Below are 12219 nucleotides of genomic sequence, written 5' to 3'. Positions count from 1 at the left end.
ACGGGGACCCCCACGCCATTTTTTTTAATTTTGGCACGGGGTTTCCCTTAATATCCATACCAGACCTGAAGGGCCTGATATGGAATTTGGGGGCACCCCCATGCAATTTTTGAAAAAAATTTTGGATGGACTGTGGGGGAATCCCATGTCGTTTTTTTCAATTACTTTTATGTGTATTGCCGGGACCGACAATTCATTATAGCTGCGAGAACTTTTAAATTACTTTTTTTCCTTTAGAAATGTCATTTTGCTCTCGGACTGTTCTAAACATGGGAAACATGCGCCACTTTACAGGCATACTATAGACACCTCCCAGGTACGAAATTTAAAGGAATATTTCACTTTTATTGTTTCACTTTAAGCAATATTAAAATCACTGCTCCCAAAAAAATGGCAGTTTTTAAAACTTTTTTTTACATTGATACATGTCCCCTGGGGCAGGACCCAGGTCCCCAAACACTTTTTATGACAATACCATGCATATAAGCCTTTAAAATTAGCACTTTTGATTTCTCCCATAGACTTTTAAAGGGTGTTCCGTGGCTTTCGAATTTGCCACGAACACCCCAAATTGTTCGCTATTCGGCAAACAGCCGAATACCTGATGTTCGAGTCGAATTTATGTTTGACTCGAACATCGGGCTAATCCCTATTACTGATACACTTTCTCCAGCACTGACCCCTGCCTAACAGTTCCATACACGCCCTTGGTGGGGCAATCCTGAGGGTCATGACCTGGTGCCTATTTGCAGCAAACTAAATTGAGACCATGGGAGTTCCTAGCCTTTGTCTACCATTAGTTCCGGTTCACACAGGGATGACTTGTCAGGCGACCTAGCCGCCTGACAAGTCGCCTCCCGTTCTGTACAATGGAACCATTCTAATAGGAGCGACGCAAGTTGCTCCGACTTAGAAAAAGGTTTCTGTACTACTTTGGGGGCGCCCTGGGGCGACTTGCATAGACTTCTATACAGAAGTCGTTTTGCAAGTCGCCTTGGCAGTCGTGTGCAGGTCGCCTCGGTGAGGCGACCTGCAAGTCGCGCCGCCCCTGTGTGAACCGGGGCTAAGGAGAATTGGTCAAGACCAACTGCCACTTTGATTCTGTACCTTAAGTAAGCTTGTGTCACCTGCTAGGGGTTTCCATGACAATTTGGCAAGTCCCTTATAGCAGAAATAGACAGTGAGAACTTCTGGATGTGTCAAATTCACTTTCCAGGGTAATTTGACATGTTTGGTTAGGCAAAGTAAATATATATACTTCTTTCACTGGGATAACTTGCCTGCCAGACTTTAGTATAAAGACAGGGTCACTTTAAAGGAGACCTCTACTGAGAGTATACTGTATGTAGGCTTTCAGTGCTGGTCTCTACTTTTAAAAATGCTAGTAATCATGTCGATCCCATGGTTTTAATACTTTCTGGGGCTCTGAGCTTGAACAAGAATGCAGAACAGTTTTGACTTCCCCTGGACTTTTTAATCTTTATTCCTTTTTCAGGTCAGTGATTGAGAAAGAACCTCAGCAGTGGCAGGACCCATATTTTCTCAGCACAGATTTTATTTTTGAATTAATTTTATTATCTGAAGAGGACACAAATATACAGTATTAAGAGTGGTGCAGCAAGATTGATAAGATCAAGCCATGAAGTGATGTGATAGAATACATACGTGCTTATCTTACAGAAAACTTAAACCTAGACCGAGACTTGCAGCTGACAACTCGGGAATCTGTAATCAGGGTTAATGTATGTGTTTGTGAAGATTTGGCAACTTCTGTGAACGCAGGTGAGCCGCTAGATGTGTTATGATAAAATAAATTTACTTAAAGCTGTATTAAACCCAAAACCAAAAAGGGAAGTGTTAGATGGTCTATTCGATTTTGATACACTAACTAAATTGAAGCCAACCTCCAGCTGATACTTTATAATCAGGTACAGCAAACATTTTTTTTTTCATTTTGGGAGAAATGTTTTATATAAATAAGTAAAAGCTGATCACTGTAGGCACCCCTGTCAGTGTTAAATGGTTTAAATGCTTAAAAGGTCCTCTCTGTAACAGATACATTCTGGAGAGTTTGTTTAAAAACAACAAACTTACTGTCTGGATCACCAAATGTAAATAGAAGAAAGAAAGCCTAAAAAAGAAAATGAATGAAACCATTACATCTAAGAAATGGTAAGCTGCAGTATAATAAATGTTTGGATTTAATACCACTTTACAATTTTAGTGTTACTACATAAACTGTATTTAATACAAAAAATAGTATTCAAAACAGTTTTATCCATATTTTCCTTATTCATTATAGTAGAAACCATCAGAAAACAAAAAAAAATATGAAAAATAAATGAAATATTAGGCACAATTTATAAAGCTAAAACACCAAGATAACACACCAAAATTACAGTCACAAGTAAAAATAAAAAAATATACCCTTGTGTTATAGCTTTGTAGATTTAGCCTTTTCTATATTTTTTTTCTACCTGTGTAGCATGTGACGTTTTCAGTATACTTAAGAATGTTATATTTCGCTGCAAGCATAGATCTCTTTAATCCTCTAGCACCTTCTGCAGGCTCCTGGTAGTTGTGGACCAGTCCATGTGTGACATTCTAATCTTCAAAAAGGGGGAGGAAGCCGCTCATCTTTAAAATGCTTTTCACTCCTGCATGCATATTATGATTTGCATGTTCCATGCAGTAGTGAAACGCGTTAAGAAGGCTATATCAGATGAATTTGTCTGTTTAACATTTTTTTTCAATAAACATTCATATTGGCTTTTACCAATGAGTGGCTTCCTCCCACTCTTTTAAGATTGAGCTGAAATTTTTAGTTCCTATTCAGGTTTTCCATGACCTAATTACAGCCTATTGAAAAAAAACTGTTTATTACAGACCTAAATAAGTTAGACTAACATTCACAAACAGTTGACAGACTAATCCCAGTGACTCACCCCTAAGCAGACAGCTCAATTTTGAAGTATTAATCAGACAAAGCCATCCACGAGTCAAGCTAATACTGTCTACTTACAGTGCCTTGAAAAAGTATTCATACCCCTGTTACCCCCTGTTTCCCCTCCTCCCTGTTTTTATCCCATTGGGATATACCTTGTACTGATATACATAAAGTGTTACTAAACCAACCATCAGTAGCAGCCCACTCATCAGGGGTGCAGAGGTGCCGCCCCCCTAATCCGTGCGCCCGGCCCCTAATCTCCATGCAGGGCGCCGGACTCCATTGGATTACAATGTTTTTTGGGGGTTTTTTTAGCACGTGATTAGAGCCTGAGGCTCCAATTGGCTTCAAAAAGGGTGGCTGCACCCTGAGCCCACCCACTTGTGTGACATTAGTGGATTAATATTCGCTAATGTCTTCCTGCATCTCCCCCGGCCAATCAGGAAGCGGGTCCTGAGACCCAACTGGCCAGGAGTCAGAGCGGAGCTTGTCCACAAGTCAATATGGCCGCTTGACCGGGGAGCTCCAGTGGGATCAGCGGCTAAATAGCAGTGCCCAGCTACTGTGTCAGTAGAGACGAGACAGCCCACACTGTGAGCCCGAAGGTCTGAGAAGACAGGGAGCTCCGCTTCCCACCGCTTGGTGAACCCTGCACAGCCCAAACAGCTCACAGACATCTTCACAGGAGCCAGCAGCATGGCGGCCTCGGGAGGAAAGGCCGAACAGGACATGGAGCACGCTCCCTCTCCACAGCAGCCCTCACAGAACAGCTCTAATTCACAGACAGTGGATGCATCTACAATGCCTGCACAATCCCTACAAAAGGGGGACAAAGGATCACAGAAAAGGCAAGCTATCTCTCCTGCAGCGTCTTCACTATCAAAGGGGCCGGTGAGTAATAAACCAATGCCTGACGATGGGGACTCTGAGGCAGACTTTCCTCAGCCACAGCAAACACTTGATGACTTCCCTTCCACTAATAAACCTACATGAGTGGGGGGGGGCAAGTTCGTTTGCTGCCCCCCCCCAAAAAAAAAATGGAGCACCAACCACCACTGCCCACAACAGTAAAATCAGTCTGTATATGCAGTAAAGCATGCTTGTTATAGTCACTGTGGAACCTAAGGGGGTAATCATCTGCATTATGTAAAAAGGCTGTTTGATCTTGTCTTCTCTGATCCTCCCCTTCTTCCACTGTCCCCAATCATCTCCTGATAGTACAGAGCCTTGGGGGCACTCTGCACATGCTCAGTTTGGTGTGTATTGCTATAGACAGTTTTTTTAGGGTGCACGTGATCAGCACAGGGCCAATCAGCACTGTCCAGACAGAGGGTCAGGGGTCATGCAGCCTCATAGGACAATAAGATGAGAATGAAAACGCTTCCTACAAGCTTTAACCAGATACTGATAGAAGTGCTATATACTGCTAAGGAGAAAAGGTATTTAGCAGTCTAAATTGACTAAAATATTTGCATTTCCATGTTCTGTGTACTGTGGGAGACCAGATATAGTGAATGCAGGGCCCTGGGTTTAGTAACAATTTAACCACTTGCCGACCAGCCGCCGCAGTTATACTGCGGCAGAATGGCACGGGCAGGTGAATCACCGTCATGTTACGTCGGCTCCAAAGGCGGTCACTAGGGGCACGTGCGCACTGCCGGGGGCAGAGCTGATGCGAGTGCCCGGCGGTCTCGATCACTTGTAACATGGCGAGAACTGGGAGCTCTGTGTGTAAACACAGCTCCTGGTTCTCTGAGGGGAGAAGTGACAGATCGTCTGTTCATACAGAGTATGAACAGCGAACTGTCATCTCCCCTAGTCAGTCCCCTCCCCCCTTCAGTTAGAACTCACATTAGGGAACACAGTTAACCCCTTGATCGCCCCCTAGTGTTAACCCCTTCACTGCCAGTGACATTTTTACAGTTATCAATGCATTTTTATTGCACTGATTGCTGTATTAATGCCAATGGTCCCAAAAATGTGTCAGAATTGTCCGATGTGTCCGCCATAATGTCGCAGACATGATAAATATTGCAGATCGCCGCCATTACTAATAAAAAAAAAATAATAAAAATACCATTAAAGTATCCCCTATTTTGTAGACGCTAAAAAAAATTGCGCAAACCAATCAATATACGCTTTTGCGATTTTTTTTTTTTTTTTTACCAAAAATATGTAGAATACATATCGGTCTAAACTGAGGAGAAAAATTGTTTATTTATATATTTTTGGGGGATATTTATTATAGCAAAAAGTAAAGAATAATGTGTTTTTTTCAAAATTGACGCTCTTTTTTGGCTGATAGCGCAAAAAAAAAAAAAAAAAAACACAGAGGCAATCAAATACCACCAAAAGAAAGCTCTATTTGTGGGAAAAAAAGGATGTCAATTTTGTTTGGGTACAACGGCGCACGACTGCGCAATTGTCAGTTAAAGCAGTGCATCGCCGAATCGCAAAAAGTGCTCGGTTCAGGAAGGGGGCAAATCCTTCCGGGGCTGCAGTGGTTAAGAACTGTTATATTACAGGGATACAATACATTTCTTCTGTACTCTACTACTTTTGTACAAACAAAAAGTTCAAAAAAGCTATCATTATAATGAAATACATACCCTGAAAAAAATAATTTTAAGATCTTTTTTGAAGATTTGTAGCTGTGTACAGCTAGAAAATATCAAGTATTTATACAAACTATATGTAAAAATACATTTATTGAATTCATGACTGCATTAAATTACATTTTTTAATATGAACATTGAGTTTAGCTTTAATTCCTCTGGGGTAAGTTTTACCCAAAAATATCTTATATGCGATTGGTTTCATGTTTATCTCTAAAAGTAGATACATTAATCTATTAAAGGGAAATCGTTTTTGCTAATGTTTATTCATTTTTAAGGTTTGTACATTTTTAAACTGCTTTTTATTATATATACAGTCTTTGATTTACAAACAAACTGTAATACATGACAAATGATTCCCTAAACACTATGGGATAGCTACAGTGCCTTGAAAAAGTATTTATACCCCTTGACAATTTTTTAATTTTATCATGTTGCAACCAAAAACGTAAATGTATTTTATTGGGACTTTATGTGCTAGACCAACACAAAGTGACACATAATTGTGAAGTGGAAGGAAAATGATAAATGGTTTTCAACATTTTTTACAAATGTTGAAAACAGGATAGTATAGCTGTATCCAAAAAGAAACAACAGAGTTAAGCAACCTTATGCCCAGAGATTAAAAAAAGATGAAATGTGGCACCCATTGGGTTGTATATCGGTACACAATGCATAATAATATAAAAGCTAACTTTGATGCCTCCAATCACATGCCTATGAAATCTGCTATGATAGGAGGAAGGTTTGGTAAAGTTGTAAGGTGAATGCCACAAAATAAGAACAGGGGTGATATGTCATTGGTGGGCACCATCATCTTTTCGAGGTATTTAGAGAAGATTTTGGAGAGGAAACAACAAGGACTTCTCCAATTAAGCCCTGTCTCCTCCAGGAGAATGGTTATGGACTATTACGGTACCTCATAAATACATACAAATAGATAAAATTTCAATTTATTCAAAAAGTAAACAGATTAAGAAATCCATATGTGAACAAAAATATGGATAGACAATAATATAGTACAGTCATGTTTCACAGTAATGTTGATGGAAATAACAATTTACAAGCCCACAAGGGTAAGTGAAGGCAGATTGGTAAGTACTCATGAATGTAACCTCGACAGTTTCGCGGTCAAGCCGCTTCTTTAGGAGGCGTCCTAGTACAAGGAAGGTTTGGTAAAGTTGGTCGGTGAATACATGGTATGGAGAAGCTCAACAGCTAATGCTACCAAAGGTCCAAAATGACTGCCCTTTGCCATTTTTAAGTGCAAACACGAATTCAAATTGAGCTTGCGAGTTTAACTTATGCAGGAAGAGAGTAGGGTCTGGAGGATCTTTTTTGGTTCCACACCACTGCTACCATCACCTTGACAGTGATTAAACAGTGTACGATAATGTGTGGAACGTAAGCATGTGCCCAAAAAATCTTTACACCTCATTGTTGGTGAAGATCGTGTTATGTTAAACCTGTGGTTGCTGGAGAGGATCTGGTGTAAAGCCTGATGGATTATAGATCTGGTTAGTGGTTAGAGTGAAAGCTGGAGGGCACTGGGTGTGGTGAAGAAGCCACAAGGAGAATTTTTTGTGAACACTTTATTTTGGTTGAGCCATTGCACTTTATGTGTATTTAACACGGAATATATTGCACAAACTTTGCACCGTTGCATAATTTGAATTATGAGATTTGGACACTAATGGATGAATTTTATTGCACACTATGAACTTTATTGCATCGTATAAACTGGATGGTAGAGGGCACTTTTAATAAGTTTTATTTCTAGTTATTTATAACCTTGCATATTGAGTATTATTTATTGATTGTATCATTTATGCATTCAAGTGGTTATTTTTTAATTATAGTGTTGTCACATTATTTGTAAGATTTTAAATATCGCCACATATGCCTGGCTAAGTGCCAAAAAAGGTACATGAGCTACTTGGGTGCATTTGTCACATGTAGAGCAACCCATGCACCCTAATATAGGAGGTGTGTTACTGACCAAATGTTAGGTGAATTCAAGGAAAAAAAGCCCCAAAAAAAAAAAAACGAATGCAGCCACCATATCTAATGATAGGTAAGCTGCAAAATTTTACGTTTTGGTTTTAATACTGCTTTAACTATCCATCAGAGAGCTCCAAAGCTGAAGCCCAGATTCTCCACAAAAACATATCCTGAATCCCGTCTAGCACTTGCTGGACATCGAAAGAATATAAAAAATGTCATTATTATTTAAACTGACATGGCACTGAAAATTGAACTGGCCATAAAGGGCTAAAAATATATTAAATATAGATTAGTTGCCCATAGCCACCAATTATATTTCTGTAGAGATTTTTTTCCGTTCAGGCTGGAAAGCTGTAAGTGCATTGCCGCAAGAATGTATGTTATAAAAAAAGTACTTTTTTTAAAGGTAATTGTGTCTGATTCTTACATCCTTCTGTATTTTCAGGTGAAGAGTCCCTCACCATGTTTGTGGATAAGGGAAGACTGAAGCGAGACGCGGGAGTACGCGGGAACAACTCGGCCCCCACACTGGACACTCTGCACCAGCTGGCAGCTTCATATTTCATGGACCGGGAGAGCGCTCTGAGGCAGCTGCACCACATTCAGATCACCACGGGAGCCATTAAGGTACACAGAGCAGGGGTTAATGAAGCAATAGCCTCCGTAAGTCTGTTAGATAGCAGTGATTAACACCTCGGCCGCGGAGAGGAACTGTGTGTTTCAGCACAGAGTTTCATTAGGAAATGTTTTGTGGGACAGCCGCGCTATTCCCAGGATGCAACAAGGCAAGGATTTACAGGACCGAATCAAACAGGCCTGTCAATGGGAAGCTGTTTGATCTGTTTGCTCTGCAAGGGGTTTCACGGTAGGAAAATTGCCTTGTGGTTGATTATCTGAAGGAAGTTCATTAGCCTAGCAATCCCTTGATGGTATTTTTAGATAGAATCAGGAAGTTAATGTAATGGAATGCAATATTCTTCAGATGTGATGATTATAAAAGTGTTGCTTTCTTAGAATTCTTTCAGGTGCACATCCCTGCCTCGTAGGCTTAGCAAAGTAGTTTTGTTGCCTGGGGCATGAGGACAGATGAAACAGGGCTTTTCATAGGAGCTGGATTTGTAACAATGCAGTGATGGTAGCTCTAAATCATATCTTACAGATCTGCCTACTAGGAACTGGCAATGGGAATAAAATTGCAGTCCTATATTGTGTTATATGGGGAGCAAGAAAACAACATTTTCTATATAGCACATTTTAAACCAAACAGTACACAGGTGAGGCACATCTATAGGAACTAGCACATGTATAAGAACTCTATATGAGTAGTGATCAGATCCTCTTCGTCTACTCAACCCTACTGTTCCATATGGCTGCATAGCGTACATTGGATAATAACACTTCAAAGTGTGAGTGAAAGCTCTCATTTATCCAGGTCTTGGACTTGTTCTGTAATGATGAAGGTGTTTTACGATTGGTCCAAGTGCTTTCTTCATTTCTAATGAGTCGAATGATCTTCCCTCACAAATGATCACACCACCCTGCATGTTCTTATTCAATCAACATCTGCCTCGAGACCTTTTTTGACATCAAGGTGATTTGATTAAGATGAATGGTTTACTCCATTGGCTTTAAATGCTGACATATGTTCCCAACACTCAATCAATCACAATGGAAATCACATGGATGAGTGTCAAAGCGTTGTCACTATTACAAAACATATCCAGTGAATGTGACTACTAATATCTTCAGTTCTTACTTCAGAGCTTACGGTTCTGCAAACTTCATACCACTGCCTCAATTACTTCAGGTCACTCCAGGAGCCGGTTTGACGCCCATCTATCCAGCATTCTATCCACCTTTACCTATCATCTAATGGAGTAGGCACTCCCAACGAAAGTCTCATTGCATAACATAGCTTATTCATGGCACTCACTTATCAAGAGCTTCTGATTATAGCTTCTTTAACTCGCTAATTCAAAGAAATGGTTTTATGACTTTATAGGCTTTCATAATTGACCTAGAAGGCATTTGGTATATCATTGCCTAGAGTCATTCTTAAACTGAAATTACGTATCTACTTGAGACCCCTCAACAAAGTAGCATGGAGTGCATCCCTCTAAATATTCTTCAATGGGGCTTTAGAATTTTAGTTTTGTTTATAAATGAAAAAGTTACAGACAGTGGGGTCGATTTACTAAAACTGGAGAGTGCAAAATCTCATGCAGCTGTTCATAGTAACCAATCTGCTTCTAACTCCAGCTTGTTCAATTAAGCTCTGTCAAAAAACCTGGAAGCTGATTTATTTCTATGCAGAGCTGCACCAGATTTTGCACTCTCCAGTTTTAGTAAATCAACCCTAGTGCCTGAAATAGGACACAATACAAAATACTGTAGTAATTGAGTAGCAGAGCAACAAAGATGAAAACATTGACAAAACAGTAATATCTTAGACAGCACATAGAAATCAATACAGTAAGTTAACCTTGAGATTTAGCCAACCACGAGGTCAACGGATCTCTCTCAAGAAAAGTAATTATCACGTCTTAGTGCTATGCGTTTTTCATGCGTACAATTTGTTCTAAGCAACTTCAAAAGCTTCTGAGGGATTGGGGGCAATTTGTTGCTTCCAGTGTCTTATAATAACTAGTCTGGCCACCAGTAGGGTCTGAGTAGCTACAGCCCGTAAGTGCACAGGGAAGGCCTCTATGCCTAGGTTTAGTATGGCCAGTGCAGGGGATGGAGGGATCAAGGACCCAATAATTTCAGACAGTATTTGGAAAATTCTCCTCCAGAAGCTAGTGAGGTGATTGCAATGCCATGATACATGCAATAAGATGCCCGTAGAATCACAGTTCTGATAGCATATGAGTGAATTTGAGTGGTGAAATGTAGCTAACTTATAAGGAGCTAGGTATCAACATAAAGTAATTTTGTGACTCAGTTCCCAATAAGATGCGCTATGGATGGAGGTTAGGGCTGTTTAGAATTTTAACCTGTAGTGCTGCATGCTAAAGAGAACTGATGATGCAACAAAAACCAGATGCAATGTTGCACAATCTTTATTTAACTTGTAGGCTCACTGTAGCTGATCTTTTCCCCATGACTGACTTACCATGCCTTGTTCTGCACTGTGTCTATGTGAATGTGACCATATTGGTAGAGAAGCAGAGCCTTGCTTTCCAGTGTCATAGCTGCCCCTTCATGACTGGTACTCTAGTGACTGTCATCAGAAGCTACATAATAGGTTCAAGAAGCACAGATCCACAGAATAAATGAAACAGAAGCAGGGGGGTGCTTGTGCTGCGGGTCCTCAGGTACAGCTTCCTCTTCAGCAAGCATCTCTGTAGTGGCATTAAAAAATCACTAGACTCAAGACTAGCAGTCAGGGGCAGAGCAATGCCTTGAATTGAAGTGCACAGATATTTTTCACAAGGATCTAAAAGAAAAACATACAATAGCAGGGTACTGCTTATTCAAAAGTATTATTTCTAGATACTCCCTATAAGATAGAAAATCTTCACTGTTTAAGTTAAAGTCCCCTTGAAAGGCTGATACTTTCTGAAATTGATGTTTTACTTTCAGTTAATTTATAGCATATTGAATGCTGACTTCTTAGCTATCTTGGAGAATATAATGGTAAGATCTCCCCACCATATTTCTTGGCTATCCCCCATGACTCTAACATTTGCTAAGCTGGTTGATGGTGTCACATTCCGCTGAGTAAACTTCCTTAAAGTGGTTGTAAAGCCTCAAGGTTTTTCACTATGCATTCTATGCATTAAGGTGAAAAACTTCTGCACTGCAGGTCCTCCCCAGACCCCCCCCTTTTTCTTAACTGAGCCCGATCCGATCCAGCGATGCGCATGAGCCGCTGTCTCTCTCCTCATTGGACAGATGATAGCAGCAGGAGCCATTGGCTCCCGCTGCTGTCAATCAAATCATATGACACATGAACGGGGCGGGCCAAGTCCCACTGTCTGTGTCAATGGACGCAGTAGCTGGCACTGGTGCCCCCATGGAAAGCGGCTTTTCTTTGGGGGCATCCGATAAAGAGGAGAGGCAGCAGGGGACCCCAGAAGAAGAGGATCAGGGCTGCTCTGTGCAAAACGATTGTATAGCGCAGGTAGGTATAGACATGTTTGTTATTTTTTATAAAAAAAAGAAGATTTACAAACACTTTAGTTCAGAATAAACAAGTAAATGAAAACTCCAGCTACAAAGGTCTTAAGCGGGCCATACACGGTTAGAATCATGGCTGATTCAGCAGGGATTCGAACCGTGTATGGGCAGGCTGAATGTACCAAGTTGATTGATCGATCAGCTTGGGTTTAACCAGCGTGCCGGGTTTCACCTGCGATTATAGCTAGCAGCTTCTATAGCTGCTAGCAATAATCACCGTCTTCTCCTGGTGGGGACAGTTTCCCCCGCCCTCCTCTGCCCCCCTGGAGAAGACAATGGCCAAGCAGGAGGGATTCCCCCATCAACACTGACTGTGTTGATGGGGGAATCAAGTGAATTTCTTTCCTGTAACCTGTGGTTGCAGGAAAGAAATTCACTCAGTGTATGGGCAGCCTTATTCTTGCATTATTAGTAAGGGTGTGGACACAGATTATTGCAGAGACATTTTACGACAGAGATTATTTTGCATAGAGT

General features: G+C 40.7%; 1 protein-coding gene across 2 annotated transcripts in view; it reads left to right on the top strand.

Annotated features, from left to right (window-relative positions):
- Nucleotides 1-12219, top strand: part of BRINP2 (BMP/retinoic acid inducible neural specific 2) — a 553098-nt gene that overhangs the window by 278260 nt on the left and 262619 nt on the right. For both annotated transcript variants that reach the window (XM_073593405.1, XM_073593406.1), the window contains one exon: nucleotides 8012-8193. In XM_073593405.1, the coding sequence (XP_073449506.1) occupies nucleotides 8012-8193 (182 nt within the window). The remainder of the gene's footprint in view (nucleotides 1-8011; nucleotides 8194-12219) is intronic.

The sequence above is a fragment of the Aquarana catesbeiana genome, linkage group LG07 (assembly GCF_042186555.1).
Source record: "Aquarana catesbeiana isolate 2022-GZ linkage group LG07, ASM4218655v1, whole genome shotgun sequence".
Lineage (NCBI taxonomy): Eukaryota > Metazoa > Chordata > Amphibia > Anura > Ranidae > Aquarana > Aquarana catesbeiana.
This window is presented reverse-complemented; position numbering and strand designations above follow the sequence as displayed.